This window comes from Oncorhynchus masou, chromosome 22 (assembly GCF_036934945.1).
Source record: "Oncorhynchus masou masou isolate Uvic2021 chromosome 22, UVic_Omas_1.1, whole genome shotgun sequence".
NCBI lineage: Eukaryota > Metazoa > Chordata > Actinopteri > Salmoniformes > Salmonidae > Oncorhynchus > Oncorhynchus masou.
In genome coordinates this window covers 42,425,281-42,449,740 of record NC_088233.1, presented here as the reverse complement: position 1 = coordinate 42,449,740, position 24,460 = coordinate 42,425,281, and the positions used below count along the sequence as shown (strand labels likewise).

At 43.5% G+C, this 24,460-nt stretch overlaps 1 protein-coding gene across 2 annotated transcripts in view; it reads left to right on the top strand.

The window, feature by feature from the left end:
* LOC135509527 (peroxisome proliferator-activated receptor alpha-like) overlaps window positions 1-24,460 on the top strand; it is a 62,876-nt gene that overhangs the window by 26,499 nt on the left and 11,917 nt on the right. For both annotated transcript variants that reach the window (XM_064930264.1, XM_064930263.1), the window contains exons 2-4: window positions 14,052-14,294; window positions 18,297-18,454; window positions 22,475-22,613. In XM_064930264.1, coding sequence (XP_064786336.1) covers window positions 14,099-14,294; window positions 18,297-18,454; window positions 22,475-22,613 — 493 coding nt within the window. In that variant the 5' untranslated portion in view covers window positions 14,052-14,098. The remainder of the gene's footprint in view (window positions 1-14,051; window positions 14,295-18,296; window positions 18,455-22,474; window positions 22,614-24,460) is intronic.

The following is a 24,460-nucleotide window of genomic DNA, read 5'->3' as shown; positions in this document are numbered from 1 at the left end:
GAACAGTAAAGTACAGCCCAGTAGAGTACAGCCCAATAGAGTACAGCACAGAACAGTAAAGTACAGCCCAGTAGAGTACAGCACAGAACAGTAGAGTGCAGCACAGAACAGTAGAGTACAGTACAGCCCAGTAGAGTACAGTATAGTAAAGTACAGCCCAATAGAGTACAGTATAGTAAAGTACAGCCCAATAGAGTACAGTATAGTAAAGTACAGCCCAATAGAGTACAGCACAGAACAGTACAGTACAGTACAGTAAAGTACAGCCCAGTAGAGTACATCACAGAACATTAGAGTACAATAAAGTACAGCCCAGTAGAGTACAGTACAGTAAAGTACAGCCAATAGAGTACAGCACATAACAGTAGAGTACAGCCCAGTAGAGTACAGCACAGAACAGTAGAGAACAGTACAGCCCAGTAGAGTACAATTAGAGTACAGTAGAGTAAAGTACAGCCCAATAGAGTACAGCACAGAACAGTATAGTAAAGTACAGCCCAGTAAAGTACAGCACAGTAGAGTACAGTACAGCCCAGTAGAGTACAGTACAGAACAGTAGAGTACAGTACAGAACAGTAGAGTACAGTAGAGTAAAGTAAAGCCCAGTAGAGTAGAGTACAGTAAAGTACAGCCCAGTAGAGTACAGCACAAAACAGTAAAGTACAGCCCAGTAGAGTACAGCACAAAACAGTAAAGTACAGCCCAGTAGAGTACAGCACAAAACAGTAAAGTACAGCCCAGGAGAGTACATCCCAGTAGAGTACAGTAAAGTACAGCCCAGTAGAGTACAGCACAGAAAAGTAGAGTACATTAGAGTAATGTACAGCCCAGTAGAGTACAGCACAGAACAGTAGAGTATATTAGAGTAAAGGACAGCCCAGGAGAGTACAGCCCAGTAGAGTACCGTAGAGTACAGAAGAGTAGAGTACATTAGAGAAAAGTACAGCCCAGGAGAGTACAGCCCAGTAGAGTACCGTAGAGTACAGCACAGAAGAGTATAGTACATTAGAGAAAAGTACAGCCCAGTAGAGTACCGTAGAGTACAGCACAGAAGAGTATAGTACATTAGAGAAAAGTACAGCCCAGTAGAGTACCGTAGAGTACAGCACAGAAGAGTAGAGTACATTAGAGAAAAGTACAGCCCAGGAGAGTACAGCCCAGTAGAGTACCGTAGAGTACAGCACAGAAGAGTAGAGTACATTAGAGAAAAGTACAGCCCAGGAGAGTACAGCCCAGTAGAGTACCGTAGAGTACAGCACAGAAGAGTAGAGTACAGTACACTTAGAAAAAGCGCTCTTTGGGTTTTATATCAAACCTTTTGGTTCTTTGGACGAGATTATACAACCCTTTATTAAAAAAGCTTCTATATACACTGAGTGTAGAAAACATTAGGAACACCTTCCTAATATTGAGTTGCACCTCCTTTTGCCCTCAGGACAGCCTCAATTCGGGGCGGAAGGTAGCCTAGCGTTGGACTAGTAACCGAAAGGTTGCAAGATCAAATCCCTGAGCTGACAAGGTAAAAATCTGTCATTCTGCCCCTGAACAAGGCAGTCAACCCACTGTTCCTAAGATGTCATTGAAAATAACAATTTGTTCTTAAACTGACTTGCCTTGTAAAATAACCGTAAAATTTTAAAAATTGTTGGAGGTATGACCTCTACAAGGTGTTGAAAGTGTTGCACAGGAATGCTGGCCCATGCTGACTCCAATGCATCCCACAGTTGTCTGGATGTCTTTTAGGTGGTGGACCATTCTTGCTACACAGGGGGAACTGTTGAGCGTGAAAAACCCATCAGCATTGCAGTTCTTGACACAAACCGGTTGCGCCTGGCACCTCCTACCTACCATACCCCGTTGAAAGACACTTCAGTCTTTTGTCTTGCCCATTGACCCTCTGAGTGGCACACACACACAAAGACCCTCTGAGTGGCACACACACACAAAGACCCTCTGAGTGGCACACACACACAAAGACCCTCTGAGTGGCACACACACACAATCCATGTCTCTGATGTCTCAAGGCTTAAAAAAAGCCCTCTTTTAACCTGTGACATCAATAAGGGATCATACTGTAGCTTTCACCTGGATTCACCTGGTCAGTCTGTGTCATGGAAAGAGCAGGTGTTTCTAATGTGTTGTACACTCAAGTGTATATACCCAGTGAGGGTTCTATGCCTACCCCAGAGTGTAATTGGGTTTTAGAGAACAGATAAACGCTAACCCAGTCGCATCAAACTCTGAAAGGACAGCTAACGTTCCCTTTTCATTTATTCCACAACATTTTTGTTCCATGGCGAAAAGGCAAACACAAAGCAGACCCAACTCTTTTAAAAACTTGCTGTATGTAGAATACGATGTGCTATAATACTGTGTTCTATAGATTGGAAAAGAAATACACGTGACTATGGATGACAACATAATGATGTTTGCTCCCAACATCATGACAGTTTTCCTAAAGAAGTTCAATCTGGTTTGTGTTTGGTTTCCTTGCCACTCTACTAACGAGTATCGCGATACTGGTATCGTCCCGGACCGAATAATAAGGTTGATTTAAGCAATTGGTTGACTTGGCTTTTCTACAGGGTATGTACACTTACCCCAGCAGATTGATTTACTGTGTAAATGGAGTAAAGTGACTGAGATGGTGACAGACAGTGGAGCCCTAGTGACCTAGCAGCAGTGCAGTAGAACTGGGACATATGTCTCCTGCCTCCATTCGTCTCAACCCATAGAGTAGGCCTAAAGGAGCATTAGAGTAGGCCTAAAGGAGCATTAGAGTAGGCCTAAAGGAGCATTAGAGTAGGCCTAAAGGAGCATTAGAGTAGGCCTAAAGGAGCATTAGAGTAGGCCTAAAGGAGCATTAGAGTAGGCCTAAAGGAGCATTAGAGTAGGCCTAAAGGAGCATTAGAGTAGGCCTAAAGGAGCATTAGAGTAGGCCTAAAGGAGCATTAGAGTAGGCCTAAAGGAGCATTAGAGTAGGCCTAAAGGAGCATTAGAGTAGGCCTAAAGGAGCATTAGAGTAGGCCTAAAGGAGCATTAGAGTAGGCCTAAAGGAGCATTAGAGTAGGCCTAAAGGAGCATTAGAGTAGGCCTAAAGGAGCATTAGAGTAGGCCTAAAGGTAGCATTAGAGTAGGCCTAAAGGAGCATTAGAGTAGGCCTAAAGGAGCATTAGAGTAGGCCTAAAGGAGCATTAGAGTAGGCCTAAAGGAGCATTAGAGTAGGCCTAAAGGAGCATTAGAGTAGGCCTAAAGGAGCATTAGAGTAGGCCTAAAGGAGCATTAGAGTAGGCCTAAAGGAGCATTAGAGTAGGCCTAAAGGAGCATTGAGGTCATGTTGACATTTAATAACGTGGCCTTGACATGAGTTAGGTAAACGACCCATTAGTATTGTAGTTTTGAACCTTCAGATATCACATCACATGGGTGACCCCATCATAAACCTACTAAACTCCTGCTGAAAAATCCCCCAGCCAGTGCAGTGTCTATCATCCCACCCAGTACACTGTACTTTGACCGGTCTCCTTAGAGATGATTGGGTGCTTTTGGTGGCTGGCGTATCAGTGGGCTCAGATAAGGGCCACTCTTCTGTTTGTTCATTGGGCACAGTCAGACGCCGAGCCGCTGCTACTCTCTGTTGTTATCATCTATGCATAGTCACTTTAAAAACTCTACCTACATGTACATATTACCTTAACTAACTGGTGCCCCCGCACATTGACTCTGTACCGGTACCCCCCCTGTATATAGTCTCGCTATTGTTATTTTGCTGCTGCTCTTTAATCACTTGTTACTTTTCTTATTCTTATCCGTATTTTTTGAAAGTGCGTTGTTGGTTAGGGGCTCGTAAGTTAGCAATTCCCTGTAAGGTGTACTACACCTGTTGTATTCAGCGCATGTGACTAATAAAATTTGATTTGAAAAAGGAAACACTGCAAACACAGGTTGCGTTCAAAATCCCCCCTATTCTCTACATAGTGCACTACTTTTGACCAGAGCCCTGGTCAAAATTACTACACTATATAGCATTTTTTTGTCGCATTTTGCGACCCTTTGACTTGGCTCTACGAGTTACATTTTTTTTACTGGTCGCATCATTGCGAGCTGCACGTCCTACATGGTCACCTCACGCAAAACGCCCTATTTTTTCGGAAGGTTAAAACCACGATTTGGTCAAACAGTAAAGTACAGTATCCTCATGATTCCTGTAATGAAAGTGTCTGCCTTCCCCTGTGCCTGTTTCAGTTGGGCCTACTGCTGTGTCAAACGAGCCACACTGTCTCTTTTCCGGGGGGAAACACAGCTGTTGTCGCAGTTAGAGGTTCTCAGCTTTCTGAATGTATACTTTTTATTTCTCAACTCAAATGTTTATAACCAAGATATTTGTTATGGCTTTGAAATACGAAGTGTGCAAAATGCACATTGGCCATTGCAATTGCATAGGTCTCATTGGGCGGTAGGCTAAAACGGCAACTTTTTGGGGGGCATTAAATGTACGGTTAGATCAGCAGTTCCCAAACTAGGGGTCGACTGATATGAAAATGGGGTCGCGGGAAAATGTCCAAAATCCTGGTAAAATAAATAAATGATAATATCTTCTTTGTCTCTCAATCATTGTAACCTTAATCTAAACGAAAATGATTAAAATCTAAAAGTTAAAGTTCAACCAGAGAGTGCCCTTAGTTCGTGGGAAGAGGCCGCACTTGACCGTTACACTTGAATCATTCCCGCGGTGAATGGCTAAGCCCACTATGCTATGAAACCATCCACTATTGCATGGGCTTTGATAATACTGGCCACAACTGATATGGTGAAAACAATGTGTGGGCAGGCAGAGGCACAGAAACTCACATCAATGCCTTTGTCAGATAACACTGTGAAACTAAGAATGAATGCTATTGCTAGCTATCAAGAGCAAACTGACTCAAAAACTCCCCACCTTATGTTCTCCAAATGGACGTTAGCTGTGAGGGCCAAGATGCATTGACTTTTGTTCGCTATTCACGATGACATATTGTTCTGTCTCACAATTCCAGAGCATGAAACGGCACAGGGGATGTCCATTGTTCTGCGTGGCTATACAGTTGAAGTCGGAAGTTTACATTCACTTAGGTCGGAGTCATCAAAACTCGTTTTTCAACCACTCCACAAATGTCTTGTTAACAAACTATAGTTTTGGCAAGTTGGTTAGGACATCTGCTTTGTGCATGACATGAGTCATTGTCCCAACAATTGTTTACAGACAGATTATTTCACGTATAACTCACTGTATCACAATTCCAGGGGGTCAGAAGTTTACATACACTAAGTTGACACTAAGTTGACTGTTTAAAGGCATTTAAACAGCTTTTCAGAAAATGATGTCATGGCTTTAGAAGCTTCTGATAGGCTAATTGACATCATTTGAGTCAATTGGAGGTGTACCTGTTGATGTATTTCAAGGACTACCTTCAAAACTCAGTGCCTCTTTGCTTGACATCATGGGAAAAATCAAAAGAACTCAGCCAAGACCACAGAAAGAAATTGTAGACCTCCACAAGTCTGGTTCATCCTTGGGAGCAATTTCCAAGGTACCACATTCATCTGTACAAACAATAGTACGAAAGTATAAACACCATGGGATCACACAGCTGTCATACCGCTCATGAAGGAGACCCGTTCTGTCTTCTAGAGATTAACGTACTTTGGTGCAAAAAGTGCAAATCAATCCCGGAACAACAGCAAAGGACCTTGTGAAGATGCTGGAGGAAACAGGTACAAAAGTATTTATATCCACAGTAAAACATGTCCTATATCGACATAACCAGAAAGGCAGCTCAGTAAGGAAGTAAGGGAGCCACTGCTCCAAACCGCCATAAAAAAGCCAGACTATGGTTTGCAACTGCACATGGGGACAAAGATCGTACTTTTGGAGAAATGTCCTCTGGTCTGATGAAACAAAAATATAACTTTTTGGCCATAATGACCATCGTTATGTTTGGAGGGAAAAGGGGGTGGCTTGCAAGCCGAAGAACATCATCCCAACCGTGAAGCACAGGGGTGGCAGCATCATGTTGTGGGGGTGCTTTGCTGCAGGAGGGACTGGTGCACTTCACAAAATAGATGGCTCATGAGGATGAGACAATTAGGTGTATATATTGAAGCAACATCTCAAGAGATCAGTTAGGAAGTTAAAGTTTGGTCGCAAATGGGTCTTCCAAATGGACAATGACCCCAAACATGCTTCCAAAGTTGTGTCAAAATGGCTTAAAGACAACAAAGTCAAGGTATTGGAGTGGCCCTCACAAAGCCCTGACCTCAATCCTATAGATATACATTTGTGAGCAGAACTGAAAAAGCGTGTGTGTGCAAGGAGGCCTACAAACCTGACTCAGTTACACCAACTCTGTCAGGAGGAATGGGCCAAAATTCACCCAACTTATTGTGGGAAGATTGTGGAAAGCTACCCAAAAAAGTTAAACAATTTAAAGGTAATGCTACCAAATACTAATTGAGTGTATTTGAACTTCTGACCCACTGGGAATGTGATGGAAGAATAAGAATAATAAATTAATCTCTCTTCAATTAATCTGACATTTCACATTCCTAAAATAAAGTGGTGATCCTAACTGACCTAAGACAGGGCATTTTTACTAGGATCAAATGTCAGGATTTGTGAAAAACTGAGTTTACATGTATTTGGCAAAGGTGTATGTAAATTTCCAACTTCAACTGTAAGTATTCGGACCCTTTGCAATGAGGCTCAAAATGGAGCTCAGGTGCATCTTGTCTCCATTGATCATCCTTGATATGTTTCTACAACTCTATTGAAGTCTACCTGTGGTAAATTCAATTGATTGGACATGATTTGGAAATGCACACACCTGTCTATATAAGGTCCCACAGTTGTCAGAGCAAAAACCTATCCATGACGTCGAAGGAATTGACCGTAGAGCTCCGAGACAGGATTTTGTTGAGGCACAGATCTGGGGAAGTTTACCAAAAAATGTCTGCAGCATTGAAGGTCCCCAAGAACCACTAACATACTATTATATTCAGTTCATAACAGTTTTCTTTCTCTTTCTGTCATCTGGTGGTCAAAGCAAGAATATGAAAAGTCTGGAATTGTGATGAAACTATTAATTTTAGTTTTATATTCAGCAATATTACTGCGTGTTCAGTTGTGTTCTACCTGCAGCAAACAAGCCTGTACACACCTCTGTGTTAGTCTGCTGCCAGGTTTGTAAAACAGTTGGTTTACTGTTTTCTTTCCTCCTTTTGGGGAAGCTAAACCATGAGCTGTCTTAGTCCGAGATCAGTATTGGCTCAGACGGGTTAACTATTTCAGCACATGGGAACACCCTGGTCACCTTTAATGGAACGTAGCAACACACTCTTTGAAAACAAAGGACCTAAAAGGGTTATTCGGCTGTCCCTATAGGAGATCAGGTAGAAGCATTTTAGGGTTCTACCGGAAACCAAAAAGGGTTCTACCTGGAATCAAAGAGTGTTCTCCTATGGTGACAACCGAAGAACCCTTTTGGCTAATGTAGCTACCCTCTGTGTGTTCTATGTATAGCATGTGCAGTGCCTTGCAAAATTATTCATCCCCGTTGGAGTTTTTCCTATATTGTTGCATTACAACCTGTAATTTAAATTGTTTTTTTTAAATTTGGATTTCATGTAATGGATATACACAAAATAGTCCAAATTGGTGAAGTGAAATGAAAATAATTTCAAACGGAAAGTGGTGCGTGCATATGTTTTCACCCCCTTTGCTATGAAGCCCCTAAATAAGATCTTGTGCAACCAATTACCTTCATAAGTCACATAATTAGTTAGATTGCACACAGGTGGACTTTATTCAACTGTCACATGATCTCAGTATATTCTGAAAGGCCCCAGAGTCTGCAGCACCACCAAGTAAGCGGCACCATGAGGACCAAGGAGCTCTCCAAACCGGTTAGGGACAAAGTTGAGACGAAGTACAGATCAGGGTTGGGTTATAAAACAAGATCAGAAACTTTGAACATCCCACGGAGCACCATTAATCCATCATTAAAAAAATTGAAAGAATATGGCACCACAACAAACCTGCCAAGAGAGGACCACCCACCAACAGTCATGGACCAGGCAAGGAGGCCATTAATCAGAGAGGCAACAAAGAGTCCAAAGATAACCCTGAAGGAGCTGCAAAGCTCCACAGCAGAGATTGGAGTATCTGTCCATAGGACCACTTTAAGCCGTACACTCCACAGAGCTGGGCTTTACGGAAGAGTGGCCAAAAAAAGCCATTGCTTAAAGAAAAAATAAGTAAGCACGTTTGGTGTTCGCCAAATGGCATGTGGGAGATTCCCCAAACATATGGAAGAAGGTACTCTGGTCAGATGAGACTAAAATGTAGTTTTTTGGCCATCAAGGAAAATGCAATGTCTGGTCACAGTCCCAACACCTTCCATCACCCCGAGAATTACCATCCCCACAGTGAAGCATGGTGGTGGCAGCATCATGCTGTGGGGATGTTTTTCATCGGCAGGGACTGAGAAACTGGTCAGAATTGAAGGAAGAAAGAAAATGGCGCTAAATACAGGGAAATTCTTGAGGGAATCTTGTTTGTCTTCTAGAGATTTCAGACTGGGAGGTTTACCTTCCAGCAGGACAATGACCCTAAGCATATGGCTAAAGCAATACTTAAGTGGTTTAAGGGGAAACATTTAAATGTCTTGGAATGACCTCAATCCAGACCTCAATCCAATTGAGAATCTGTGGTATAATTTATAGATTGCCGTACACCAGCGGAACCCATCCAACTTGAAGGAGCTGGAGCAGTTTTACCTTGAAGAATGGGGCAAAAATCCCAGTGGCTAGATGTGCCAAGAGACATACCCCAAGAGACTTTCAGCTGTGATTGCTGCAAAAGGTGGCTCTACAAAGTATTGACTTTGGGGGAGGTGAATAGTTATGCACGCTTAAGTTTTCAGTTTTTTTGTCTTATTTCTTGTTTGTTTCACAATATAAAAATATTTTGCACCTTCAAAGTAGTAGGCAAGTTGTGTATATCAAATGATACAAATCTCCCAAAAATCTATTTTCATTCCAGGTTGTAAGGCAACAAAATAGGAAAAATGCCAAAGGGGGATGAATACCTTTGCAAGCCACTGTATACCATCCTGTATATTCCACCAGCACTCTGCACTATGAGACAGCAGTCAATAATTCAGCTGAACCATAAAAGCTCAGCTTGGCAACAATTATTTTGCACAGCTCTGACTAGAAGCCCTCTACCTGTCTGCAGTCTACATGCCTGGGTCATGTTTAGAACTTGCCCCTATAACAGCTCTTCCACAACATGCTTTACAGGCTGTCTCAGGGCCTGCAGTGGAGACAGCGCATAATGCCTGCACATCGATACTAAAGAAGGGGTATTAGACCAACCAGACTGCATGTTGATCTCTGTTTTCTGTTCCTAGTACACCTGTCTCTGTTCCTAGTACACCTTTCTCTGTTCCTAGTACACCTTTCTCTGTTCCTAGTACACATTTCTCTGTTTTATGTTCCTAGTACACATTTCTCTGTTTTCTGTTCTTAGTACACCTTTCTCTGTTTTCTGTTCCTAGTACACCTTTCTCTGTTCCTAGTACACCTTTCTCTGTTTTCTGTTCCTAGTACACATTTCTCTGTTTTCTGTTCCTAGTACACCTTTCTCTGTTCCTAGTACACCTTTCTATGTTTTCTGTTCCTAGTACACATTTCTCTGTTTTCTGTTCCTAGTACACCTTTCTCTGTTTTCTGTTCCTAGTACACCTTTCTCTGTTTTCTGTTCCTAGTACACCTTTCTCTGTTCCTAGTACACCTTTCTCTGTTCCTAGTACACCTTTCTCTGTTCTCTGTTCCTAGTACACCTTTCTCTGTTCCTAGTACACCTTTCTCTGTTCCTAGTACACCTTTCTCTGTTCTCTGTTCCTAGTACACCTTTCTCTATTCCTAGTACACCTTTCTCTGTTCCTAGTACACCTTTCTCTATTCCAAGTACACATTTCTCTGTTTTCTGTTCCTAGTACACCTTTCTCTGTTTTCTGTTCCTAGTACACCTTTCTCTGTTCCTAGTACACCTTTCTCTGTTTTCTGTTCCTAGTACACCTTTCATTTCTGTTCTGTTTTCTGTTCCTAGTACACCTTTCCTTTCTCTGTTCCTAGTACACCTTTTCTATGTTTTCTGTTCCTAGTACACCTTTCTCTGTTTTCTGTTCCTAGTACACCTTTCTCTGTTTTCTGTTCCTAGTACACCTTTTTCTGTTCCTAGTACACCTTTCTCTGTTCCTAGTACACCTTTCTCTGTTTTCTGTTCCTAGTACACCTTTCTCTGTTCCTAGTACACCTTTCTCTGTTCCTAGTACACCTTTCTCTGTTCCTAGTACACCTTTCTCTGTTCCTAGTACACCTTTCTCTGTTCCTAGTACACCTTTCTCTGTTCCTAGTACACCTTTCTCTGTTCCTAGTACACCTTTCTCTGTTCCTAGTACACCTTTCTCTATTCCAAGTACACATTTCTCTGTTTTCTGTTCCTAGTACACCTTTCTCTGTTTTCTGTTCCTAGTACACCTTTCTCTGTTCCTAGTACACCTTTCTCTGTTCCTAGTACACCTTTCTCTGTTTTCTGTTCCTAGTACACCTTTCTCTGTTCCTAGTACACCTTTCTCTGTTCATAGTACACCTTTCCCTGTTCCTAGTACACCTTTCTCTGTTATCTGTTCCTAGTACACCTTTCTCTGTTCCTAGTACACCTTTCTCTGTTCCTAGTACACCTTTCTCTGTTCATAGTACACCTTTCTCTATTCTCTGTTCCTAGTACACCTTTCTCTGTTCCTAGTACACCTTTCTCTGTTCCTAGTACACCTTTCTCTGTTTTCTGTTCCTATTACACCTTTCTCTGTTCCTAGTACACCTTTCTCTGTTCCTAGTACACCTTTCTCTGTTCCTAGTACACCTTTCTGGGTTTTCTGTTCATATTACACCATTCTCTGTTCCTAGTACACCTTTCTCTGTTCCTAGTACACCTTTATCTGTTCCTAGTACACCTTTCTCTATTCCTAGTACACCTTTCTCTGTTCCTAGTACACCTTTCTCTGTTCCTAGTACACCTTTCTCTGTTATCTGTTCCTAGTACACCTTTCTCTGTTCCTAGTACACCTTTCTCTATTCCTAGTACACCTTTCTCTATTCCTAGTACACCTTTCTCTGTTCCTAGTACACCTTTCTCTGTTCCTAGTACACCTTTCTCTGTTCCTAGTACACCTTTCTCTGTTTTCTGTTCCTAGTACACCTTTCTCTGTTCCTAGTACACCTTTCTCTGTTCCTAGTACACCTTTCTCTGTTCCTAGTACACCTTTCTCTATTCTCTGTTCCTAGTACACCTTTCTCTCTTCCTAGTACACCTTTCTCTATTCCTAGTACACCTTTCTCTGCTTTCTGTTCCTAGTACACCTTTCTCTCTTCCTAGTACACCTTTCTCTGTTCCTAATACACCTTTCTGAGGCTTTTGCAGTGGTAATAGATTGCAGTGGTAGTAGATTGTTGTTTTGGAATATTTTCCCCTCCCAATTTTGGCTATCCAAGTGGCTGATGGGAGAGGTATTTTGTTAGACCAGAGCCCTCCCCCTCACAACCCTAACACACACAAACTTGCATGCACGCACACACACGAATGCAGATGACCTTGCTTGTCCTCGGTGCAGTATGTGCAGTGCCTTCCTCAGCAGGCTTGGTTGACCTCTGGGACAAAGCACTGCTGTTACCGTAGGAACCGCCTGGCGTCCTTTCTCCCTCTTCACCCTCTCTCTCTCTCTCTCTCTCTCTCTGTCTCCCTATGTTGATCTGTTTTTCTGTCACTCTCTCTGTCTCCCTATGTTGATCTGTTTTTCTGTTACTCTCTCTGTCTCTCTTTGCCTCTCACTGCCTCGCTGTCGCTCTCTGTCTCAATCTCTCCATCCCTCTCTCTCTCAATGTCTCTATCTGACTCTCTCTCTCATTCTGTTTATCTGACCAGCCCACCCTACCCCCCTCACATCTGTCAGCCTAGGTTAAAGGGATCATCTGCCGTTCAAACAATAACAAAGTGACACCCTGCCAGTGTTTTAGTAAAAAGCTGAGGGATGAGTCTGTAGAAATGTAACCACTCTCAAATTCATAGACTATGGCTATGGATAAAATGACTGACCATCCAGGATATCAAAATTATCTATATTTTTTACCATGTTTTGAGGCTGTACAGTGTTTGTTGACAATTACATTGTTTATAAACAATGGCGTAAAACAGGCTCATGTGTTGGGTTCTAATGGGGTATGACAGTTGAACTGAGCTCATGAAGCATTTATAAGTTATATTCTTGGACTAGGGCATAGTGGAGTAGGGCAGTACTGGAGCACATAGCTGCTGCTGCTGGTGGGGGTCGTGTGGTCATTGAGTGTGTCAGTCATGTCTGTGGAGACTAACCATAAAGGGTGAGCTGTGACCAGGGACCCTGTGTGACAGGTGTCTGTTTAACACAATGTCTCTAGTCAGCCATAGTCAGTCAGCCATAGTCAGTCAGCCATAGTCAGTCAGCCATAGTCAGTCAGCCATAGTCAGTCAGCCATAGTCAGACAGCCATAGTCAGACAGCCATAGTCAGTCAGCCATAGTCAGTCAGCCATAGTCAGTCAGCCATAGTCAGTCAGCCATAGTCAGTCAGCCATAGTCAGTCAGCCATAGTCAGTCAGCCATAGTCAGTCAGCCATAGTCAGTCAGCCATAGTCAGTCAGCCATAGTCAGACAGCCATAGTCAGACAGCCATAGTCAGTCAGCCATAGTCAGTCAGCCATAGTCAGACAGCCATAGTCAGACAGCCATAGTCAGTCAGCCATAGTCAGTCAGCCATAGTCAGTCAGCCATAGTCAGTCAGCCATAGTCAGACAGCCATAGTCAGACAGCCATAGTCAGACAGCCATAGTCAGTCAGCCATAGTCAGTCAGCCAGCCAGTCAGTCAGTCAGCACCAGCATTGGTAGTGTCAACTGCTACCTACTGTAACACCAACTCTGTTCATTGTTTATGATCTACATTGGCACAGCAGTGTCTAACCTCGGTAATGTATTTCTTCACTACCTGGCACTGTGGATGTCATGGGAAGGCCCGTGCTGTGATGACATATTAATGAGAGAATTGAATGTCCTGAAACAAGGTGTCCTCTAAATTAAGACCTCTGGGAGCAGGAGAACTATGTTAGTTAATGAGGCCAGCTCTATTTCTCCTGGGTTAACCAACACTGTTCGTAATGCCCGCTGCAGTGCCTACTTTGACCTGCAGCTATTATATACCCACAGTATGCGTCAATGAAACGCAATGCATTTCAGTGTTGACTTAGATCTGCAGCCATACACTATGATTCAACGAAATGCTATGTATTTCTCTTATTGGTATATCTGCGACATGGGAATACATTGAGAGGTGTGGGGATGGAATTCTCTTTGAAGGTGCATGTACTGTTAGACACCATTGACCAGAGCCCAAAATAGACGTGAGTACTGCATGGAGTCTGTTAAGGTTAGACTTCGCCTCAATAGGGTCAAGCCCTGGCTTCAGATGGAGTAGCTCCTCCTCCTCCCCCATGACTGAGGGTAAATTCTACCCAAAGCTATTAGGTCTTTATCACCCCTCCAGCCTCTCCCTTCATCCAGCCCAGCCCAGAGTCATACGTTCTGCTCTCCCCCTCCCCCTCCCCCATAACAGTGGGTATATGAGGGATCAGGTTGCGGTCTCTAAAATTAGGAGTCCATTGAGGGACCAGACCTGACCAGGCTGTGTTGTGTCACTAGATATGTGTTGCAGAGCTGAAGGCTCCTCCTACTTGTATGGGTCACGTATGCCCCATCCACCATTGTGCAAACTGACTGTGTATAGAGCCTGTGATTAGCATGCAGAACAGAGTGTGTTCCATCGTTGTCGTCAGGGCTACACTCCATTAGGAACGCTTGTTAGTGTTCAGACCCTCCATTAACTAACCCGCTTTCTCACTCTCCCCTCCTGTCTCTCTAGTCTGATGAGTAATCCCCCCCCTGGTCCTGTCCTCCATTGTGGTCGACATGGCGAGCCACTACCGGCCGCCGTCCCCCCTGGAGGATTCGGTGCTGGGCAGCCCGGTGTGTGGGGACTTCCTTGGGGGCATGGAGGAGCTGCAGGACATCCCCCAGTCCATCGACGGTGACGCCCTCAGCTCCTTGGACGTCCCCGAGTACCAGTCCCAGTCGAGTAACGGCTCGGAAGGATCCACCGTTCTAGGTAAGATAGATATACACTCACCGGACAGTTTATTAGGTACACCCATCCAGTACCGGGTCAGAAACCCCCCTTTGCCGCCAGAACATCTTGAATTATTCGGGGCATTCTACAAGTTGTCAGAAACGTTCCACGGGGATGTTGGTCCATGCTGACAATACGCGGTTGCTGCAGATTGGACGACGGTACATTCATGTTGCAAACAGCCCGTTCCAGCTCATCCCAAATATCCTCTATTCTTCCACGCCTCAATTGTCCAGTGTTGGTGATGGCGCACCCACTGGAGCCACTTCCTCTTGTTTTAGGAGTGGAACCCGGTGTGGTCGTCTGCTGCAATAGCCCATCTGTGACAAGGATCCATAAGTTGTGCGTTCCGTGATGCCGTTCTGTCCTGCGCTGTACACCACTGTACTGCGCAGTTATTTGTCTGTTTGTGGCCCACCTGTTACTTGCACGACTCTTGCCATTCTTCTGCGACCTCTCTCTGGTCAACGAGCTGTTTTCGCCCACGGGACTGCCGCTGACTGGGTGTTTTTTTGTCTTCTTCACGCCGTTCTTGGTAAACTGTAGACATTGGCGTGTGTGAAAAGCACAGGAGGGCGGCCGTTTCTGAGATACTGGATCCGGCACCAACAAATCATACAGCGCTCAAAGGCATTTTTCCCATTCTAATGTTCAGTCGAATGCCTCGATGCCCGTCTGCCTGCTTGCTTTATATACAAAGCCACGGCCACATGACTCACGGTCTGTAGGAGCAGTACATTTTTGGGAAGGGGGTGGTGTACCTAATAAACTGGCCGTTGAGCGTATACTTTATTAGTCCACACAAGATGGACATTTGTTTTCATCCAACCCCCCAAATATACACACAGCACACATTAGGTTGGAGCACCCAATGAACAGTTTAGGGGGTTAATTTCCTTGCTCAAGGGAACATCGGTGGTTGCCAGCTCACTCCCCGACAGACCCACCTCCCCATCAGCACAGGGATTTGATTGGAACTGGCAGCCCTCTGGTTGCTGGCCCGTTTCTCTAACCCCGAGGCTGTCGCTGGATGTGTGTCTACAGCCTTGTGAGGTAGTGGTAGTGTGATGTGTTTGGTTTATTGGTTACTACTGTCTCACACATGTTATGACGTATTCCCCTTTGACTTACCTTCTCTTATCGAAAAATAGATCATTCAAGTGCCTTATAGTTTCCCTAGTGGGCCTGTCCAATATTTTCGAATAGTTTCTCACCCAATTGTATTTCTCACCCAGTTAGTTTTCCTTAAAGTAAGAATGAGTAGCCTACGTTGTAGTAATCCTTTCGTAAGCCAGATCTACGTTGTTATCGTTTGACCATATATTACCTGATCATTCAGGACCCCTCCTCACATAGCTAATCTGTAATTCACCCTGACTCAGAGGGTTAAGAGAGGACACTCGGCTCGTTTAACCTCTGACCTTACCTCAAGGCAACAGAGCTGCTTTTGGCAGAGGGGTTATCTGTTCGGTGAATGTCTGTCTGACCTACATATTCACACCATGAGGCCACTCTCCTCTTCCCCACACTTCCACAGAAGAATTCCTAAAAATCCTCACACATTCCTCAACTCACAAGATGAGTCTCACCTGGTACCCTATTCCCTATATAGTGTACTACTTTTGACCAAGGCTCTAGTCTATAGGGAGTAGGATGCCATTTTGGACTCGGACACACATTCCCCCACAGCAAATTAGTCAGTTAAATTTAACACTGTCAGTGTTTATATAACACTAAGGGCCATTGTCTATACGAATCCACATTTTTGAGTGTTAAATTAACACTGTGCTTCGTATTGACACTGCTACACTTTGTCAATGTTAGGGAATGAAAACTTTCAGTGTTATGCAATAACACCTCATGTAGTCTTTTTTTACCATTAAACCAATAGGTCAGTATCGCTTGACAAAGTCACACAGTGTTGGGTTAAAGACATTACAATAATATTTACAAGTCAATCAATCAAATGTATTTATAAAGTCCTTTTTACATCAGCAGTTGTCACAAAGTGTCTTTGAACCAGGCCTAAAACGCAAGAGAGCAAGCAATGTAGAAGCACGGTGGTTAGGAAAAACCTCCAAGAAAGGCTGGAACCTAGAAAGAAACCTAGAGGGGAACCAGGCTTTGAGGGTTGGCCAGTCCTCTTCTGGCTGTGTCGGGTGGAGATTCTAAGAGTACATGGCCATTGAGGCTAGATCGTTCTTCAAGATGTTCATACTGTAGATGACCTGCAGAGTCAAATAATAATCACAGTGATTATACAGGGTGCATCAGGTCAGCCCCTCAGGAGTTGGCATTTCATAACCGAGCATTCAGAAGTCGAGAAAGCAGGTGCGGTAGAGAGAAAGACAGAGAGAGGGACAAGGTACCACGACTAGTGAATTCATTCATTTCCAGTCCTGTGGACTTCGCCTAGTGAGTTCCTACTCTAAATTTATGACAACACATTACACATATCATAAGACCTTACTTTGACGGCCAGGTTTTACCCAAATCAGTGGTGTTAGGAACCTCCTGGTTTACAAGTCACATTATGCTGGCTTGCAAAGTGATGTCTAATTCCTACTGGAATCCAGCCAGAGTTAGGACAGCCAACAGTTTGAATTGTTATTCACCCACAACTTGCATTCAGAATAACTGTCAAGGTTAGAAACATCGATAATGGAAATGACCTAAACCATTCAAAATAGACCAACCATTTCAGTAACGATTGCAATACATCTAACTCTAACTGATTGAATTAGTTTAGAAGAAAATGATGTTATTTATCTTTGTGTGGCATAAGATCAATCAATCAATGTACATACAAAAACACACACATTTAAAAACAATCCCAAAAATATCCAGCTGCAGCAGAGCATGCTGGGAAATATGATAATGATGGACAGGGTTTTTATTTTATTCTCCACAGAGTACACAATCAGACTCTCACACTCAACACTGGTTATTAACACCAACACTGGGGGTTATTTTACACCAATAAGTGTTAAATTCACTCTTAGAAAGTTAATTAAACTCCTGAATCAACACTAGAAATGTTACACTGAAAAATCAACACTTGGTAACACTGGTCAATTTGCTGTGCCGTAAATAATATTTTTGTAAACATTGTGTTGTTTTGTGTCTAATAGAAACCACTGGGATGTGTTAACAAATATGTTACTATGTATTAGTTAGTTTGCAAATAGAATTTAAACAGTGACTGGAACGTAAACATAGAGGCAAAGAGGGGTTGGTGTATTGGGAATAGGGGATAGGGACTAAGAGTGGGAAGAGGAGTGGAGGAGGGGGCTTCATGGAAAATAACAATGATGATATCATGGAAAAGTAATGGAGAGAGTGTTGGAGAAGTACTGGTTGTTTATGGTGGTTTATGGGGTGAAGAAGGCGGGAGAGAGGGGGGAAGAAGAAGCAGACACTGAGTATCTGTGACGTGATATTCTCTTCCTGGTTACAGTGTAGACTGTAGAGTATTGTGTGTGTGTGTGTGTGTCACGTGCAGTTAGTCCAATATTTATCCCTGATTTGGCTTCTCTCACCCACCTCATGTGGGATGACTTAGTGCTGCTCTATTTTGCACCATCCCTGGAACGCTGTGTGGTTGGTGTGTTCTGTATTCAGGTAACAAGAAAGATACCGTGTGTGTATCATGGGTCAATATTTGACTCATCCCCTGAATATAGAAGTGTTGCTCTGTCTGACTGTGTATGACTGTCTCTACATATTTATAGAGATGTCATGGAACACATATTACATGTGGTCTTCCTCTGTGTTGGGCCAAAGGCATGAGACACCAGTGACTTCCACATATTCTGCCAGCTAGGGCAAAGAGGTTTCACAGGCTAGACACTAATAGGAATATCAATGTATCCAGGTTTATTGGTTCATTGGTTATAAGTGTGAGTGTGTGTGTGTCTGTTATCTGGGCATGACTTTATTCATGTGCGTGTGTGTGTATGTACGTGTGTGTGTGTTCTCCAGATGCTCTGACCCCAGCATCCAGCCCGTCGTCAGGGGGGTATGGGGCGGCTGCAGGGCTGGAGGAGTTCTCCTCCACCTCTCTCAACCTGGAGTGTCGGGTGTGTGCCGACCGCGCCTCCGGATACCACTACGGAGTTCACGCCTGTGAGGGCTGCAAGGTGAGTGACCAGCCATCGCACACACACACACACACACACACACACACACACACACACACACACACACACACACACACACACACACACACACACACACACACACACACACACACACACACACACACACACACACACACACACACACACACACACACACAGAGCATGCACATACACACAAATAAATATATGCCTACATAAACACACACCTGGTCAGAGTGCACTCTAACACATACAGTGGGCAAAAAAGTATTTAGTCAGTCACCAATTGTGCAAGTTCTCCCACTTAAAAAGATGAGAGAGGCCTGTAATTTTCATCATAGGTACACTTCAACTATGAAAGACAAAATGAAAAAAAAATCCAGAAAATCACATTGTAGGATTTGTAATGAATTTATTTGCAAATTATGGTGGAGAATAAGTATTTGGTCACCTACAAACAAGCAAGATTCCTGGCTCTCACAGACCTGTAACTTCTTTTTTAAGAGGCTCCTCTGTCCTCCACTCGTTACCTGTATTAATGGTACCTGTTTGAACTTGTTATCAGTATAAAAGACACCTGTCCACAACCTCAAACAGTCACACTCTAAAATCCACTATGGCCAAGACCAAAGAGCTGTCAAAGGACACCAGAGACAAAATTGAAGACTGAATCTGCAATAGGTAAGCAGCATGGTTTGAAGAAATCAACTGTGGGAGCAATTATTAGGAAATGGAAGACATACAAGACCACTGATAATCTCCCTCGATCTGGGGCAAGATCTCACCCCGTGGGGTCAAAATGATCACAAGAACGGTGAGCAAAAATCCCAGAAACACACGGGGGGACCGAGTGAATGACCTGCAGAGAGCTGGGACCAAAGTAACAAAGCCTACCATCAGCAACACACTACGCCGCCAGGGACTCAAATCCTGCAGTGCCAGATGTGTCCCCCTGCTTAAGCCAGTACATGTCCAGGCCCGTCTGAAGTTTGCTAGAGAGCATTTGGATGATCCATAAGAAGATTGGGAGAATGTCATATGGTCAGATGAAACCAAAATATAACTTTTTGGTAAAAACTCAACTCGTTGTGTTTGGAGGGCAAAGAATGCTGAGTTGCATCCAAAGAACACCATACCTACTGTGACGCATGGGGGTGGAAACATCATGCTTTGGGGCTGTTTTTCTGCAAAGGGACCAGGACGACTGATCCATGTAAAGGAAAGAATGAATGGGGCCATGTATCGTGAGATTTTGAGTGAAAACCTCGTTCCATCAGCAAGGGCCTTGAAGATGAAACGTGGCTGGGTCTTACAGCATGACAATGATCCCAAACACACTGCCCATCAACGAAGGAGTGGCTTCGTAAGAAGCATTTCAAGGTCCTGGAGTGGCCTAGCCAGTCTCCAGATCTCAACCCCATAGAAAATCTTTGGAGGGAGTTGAAAGTCTGTGTTGCCCAGCAACAGCCCCAAAACATCACTGCTCTAGAGGAGATCTGCATGAAGGAATGGGCCAAAATACAAGCAACAGTGTGTGAAAACCTTGTGAAGACTTACAGAAAATGTTTGACCCCTGTCATTGCCAACAAAGGGTATATAACAAAGCATTGAGATAAACTTTTGTTATTGACCAAATACTTATTTTCCACCATAATTTGCAAATAAATTCATTAAAATCCTACAATGTGATTTTCTGGATTTTCTTTTCTCATTTTGTCTTGTCATAGTTGAAGTGTACCTATGATGAAAATTACAGGCCTCTCTCATCTTTTTAAGTGGGAGAACTTGCACAATTGGTGGCTGACTAAATACTTTTTTGCCCCACTGTATTGTACAACAAGGACACTGGTGTGGATGCTCTCTTGGTTAATTATTTCTGGGCCTGTTGAAGAGCAACCCAAGGCTTATGTGTTTTGTCACAAGTCACTGGAGGACAGAGGAGATCTCAATCTGCCACCGAAAGGCCACTATATCACACTGTAAGATAATGTCTTTTTGGTGTTATTATGACACACATACCACTAAGTAAGCATATCCCAGTCTTTAGTTGTGACCCAAAAGGAGGTATTGCTGACCCCATGACCTTTAACATTGTTACTGTATTACTTCTGAGCCTTTTCCCTTACGGAAAATTAATCAACCCCAACAATAATCTCCATTAATTATAATCCACATAATAATTCACATTTCCTTTTGCTGCAGGATTATTTTCCTACTGTAGCAAACTGGCTCAAATGAAGATCCTACGTCTGTAATTGGAAGATGAAGTGTAAACTCTAACATAGCCTACTCCAAACACATGGTTAAACAAAGGTTAGCCATGTATTGGCAAAAAGCCAAGAAAGTCAAGAAAGCTTACAAGCAGCCAGAGGCACTTGCTGCGACTGGTACTCGCTAGTGCTTTTTCAAAGCCAATGTCAGCTCCTGAGTGTAATTAACTCCAATTAGTGTAATTTGGTCAATATTAGGAGTTGAGAAATAAAGATTGCATTATTCCAAATATTTTCACGGAACCCCCTGCAGTACCTCCAAGACCCCAGGTTGAATATCCATGCCCTAAGGAGAAGAGTCAATTCTCACCCTGCTATGAAAGTCAGGCAAAGATAATGGGTTTTCATCCGCTACATCCGTCTTTCACGCCGAATGTATGGGTGATGCCTTCTTGGATCCCTGGCCAGCCCATCTATCCCTGTGCCAGCGCTGTCTGAGTATGGATCTCACATGGCGAAGTTGGCGGTGCTCTCAGTCACTCCTTCCCCTCATGTCAACACACTGTTACACTGAGTTCCACAGTGTATCCTACCCTGCCCTGGCTGGACTTGGCTCAGGGTTAGAGTGGACATTGCCTGAACTGGTCAAGCATAGCTGTCCCAGATTGGAACTCCAGCTATGTGTGCTACGTGGTCCATGGAGCAGGCCTGGCCAAGGTACGGGGCCGTAAACCAGAGGTCGCAGTTGCTCTTAAAGTGAACTCTGTGAACCTTCCTCTTGGCCAATCAGATGGGCAGCACGGAGTGGGCCGGTGTTTCTCCCGGAGACATGGAGACACACTGAAGGGCATAGCTAGATACACAGACACACAGTACATAGCACACATACAATACATACACACACAGGTATTTGGAACCTATGAGTACATTCGGATTGATAAGACTGTACGTTCGGATCCTAGATGCTGATAGGCTAAAACAGTATTCCAGCTTTCCCCTCTCTGATGTCACATACCTACGTGTGCCCTGCTCCTCAGCTGTCTGGTCATCTGAGAAGGACGGGAGGGGAGAGGAGGGGACTGACCCCTGGATAGGACGACGTACAAAGACACGAGACAGGTCATGAGGCCGTTGTGTCTGACAGGCATTCTGCCCTGGCCTCATGTGATCCTCGAGGGGTGGGTGTGTGTGTCCTTGCAAGTGTTAGTGCATGCCATGTGCAGAGACACATTAAGGAGATCTTTCACAAGAATTGGGAAATGAATGACTTGGAATGGGGGTGGCTAAATGTGTTCTTCTTAAGCAATTCCCTGTCCATTTCAATAACCCCCTGCCCCAACCCCAGTCCAAGCCCTTAACCACTCAGCACAGGACATCTACTGCTACCCATAGCCAGACACTGTTGTTTCTCAGAGTTGTGTAATATAAGTGAAAACCCATTTAGACCTGATAAGCATATATGTCCAGGCTGATAGTGTCATGCTCCAGTCATTTGGGTCCATTCTCAGTATTTAACTTTTTTAACAGTGAAAGTGGCTGTTGGGTGATTGGATGTTTGCTAGTGTCATGTTCTAGGTCGGGACACTGCCTTCACTTCGCTGATAGATAACTGAGCTTGAGAAAGTCTTCGATGACGGAACGCAAATGAATAAAGTTAGCAGTTGAGAGATATCAAGATATCTGGTATGAACTGACAATCGTCTTCTTTTATCGAGTCACCGTAGTGTGTGGTTGAGTTGGCCTGCTGAGTCGAGGCTGAGTTTCTTTCACGAGTGCAGTCTATTGGGTCTCGACCTGAACATTTATCTCTCTCTTCTTTCTGTGCCTGCAGGGTTTCTTTCGGCGGACCATCCGCCTGAAGCTGGAATATGACAAGTGTGAGCGTCGCTGTAAGATACAGAAGAAGAACCGGAACAAGTGCCAATACTGCCGCTTCCAGAAGTGCCTGTCTGTGGGCATGTCTCACAATGGTGAGGATTTCTTTTCTTAAAAAAAAAAAAAAAAAATATTTAACCTTTATTTAACGAGTCAAGTCAGTTAAGAACAAATTGTTATTTATAACGACGGACTACACCAGCCAAACCCGGACAATGCTGGGCCAGTTGTGCGCCGCCCTATGGGACTCCCAATCCCGGCCGGTTGTGATACAGGCCGGAACACAGACATAGCCAGATCCCTGAGTACTACTTTCTGCATACAGCACAACCTGCCAGCAGCAACCAGAGAGGAACACACACGCACACACACATACGCATTGGCACGTAGACATATGCACACATACATGTACGCCATTCAAAACCACACTCTTCAGGAACTGGGAGTTGCAATTTAACACCACATTAACACAGAAGGTTGCTTTTCAAGACTAATGAGAGTAGTTAATCACTTGAGAGACTGCTGTGAATCATACAATTTTCATTTAAAAAAAAACCATTTCATATTTCGCTTTATCCAGACAAAAACGATGCAATTGATGCATGAGTCTCTCTGCCTCTGTGTGGTGGTCTCTATGCAGACTCTCTGGTGTTTCCTTGTGAATGTCAGTAAAACTATAAGGTAGGGTTGTAGTGCGTTGGCTGAACCCTCCTCACCCTTTAGCTGTGGATGTGTGAACAGAGAAACATACAGTGTGAGTCTCAGCCTAGGCCTGCCGGTCATGTGACCAGGGCTGATAGAGAGCTTTAAATGGTAGTGTCTTTCAATGGGGTACGTTACTAGTGCAACATTACTGCCTACACACACAAGTGTAAAACAAATCGTACAACAGTTTTCACTGTACAAGCACTATACTACAAGCACTATAAACATAAGGATCTTTACTTTATAGAGAGTTCATCTACAAACAAAAACCTTGATCCAGGACAATTAGTTCAAATTCTTTGACCCTATTGGATGGATGTTGTTTACCTGTGTGTTTTATGTCAACATAAAACATGGCATTCTGAAATGTAGCTAAGATCGATGTCCTTCCGTTTACAATGGGCTGTAATAGACTTTCCTATTGGATGGATGTTTACCTGTTTGTTTTATGTCAGCATAAAACATGGCATTCTGAACATTAGCTAAGATCGATGTCCTGCCGTTTACATTGGACTGCAATAGAATTTTCGAGGTTGTGTGTTGTGTGTAGGGATGTGAAGAGGGGCTTAGCAAGATCACTGTAGCAGTCGGTCAGAGTTGACAGACAGATGGACTGAAGGACAGACACACACATACAGATGTAGGATCTTTAATATTATCACTCATTTGTTGCTGAGAATTGTCCTGCACACCAGGAAATGCAAACTTTTAGTGTATTTGGGTTTTAAAAAGGCTTCTAAAGTTTACGATTCCACTTTGAAATTGCAGACTTAATTTTCCCCAAATGAAAAATGAATCAACCCCAGTACCAGTAAAAAATTGACACACACTCATTTCAGGGTTTTTCTTTATTTTGACTATTTTCTATATTTCTGTATTGTAGAATAATAGTGAAGACATAAACTATGAAATAACGCATACGGAATCATGTAGTAACCTAATTTTTTTTTAACAAATCAAAATATTTGAGATTCTTCAAAGTAGCCACCCTTTTCCTTGATGACAGCTTTGCACACTCTTGGCTTTCTTTCAATCAGCTTCATGAGGTAGTCACCTGGAATGCATTTCAATTAACTTTGTTAAAAGTTTATTTGTGGAATTTCTTTCCTTCTTATTGCGTTTGAGCCAATCAGGTGTGTTGTGATAAGGTAGGGGTGGTATACAGAAGATGGCCTTATTTGGTAAAAGACCAAGTCCATATTATGGCAAAAACAGGTCAAGTAAGCAAACGACAGTC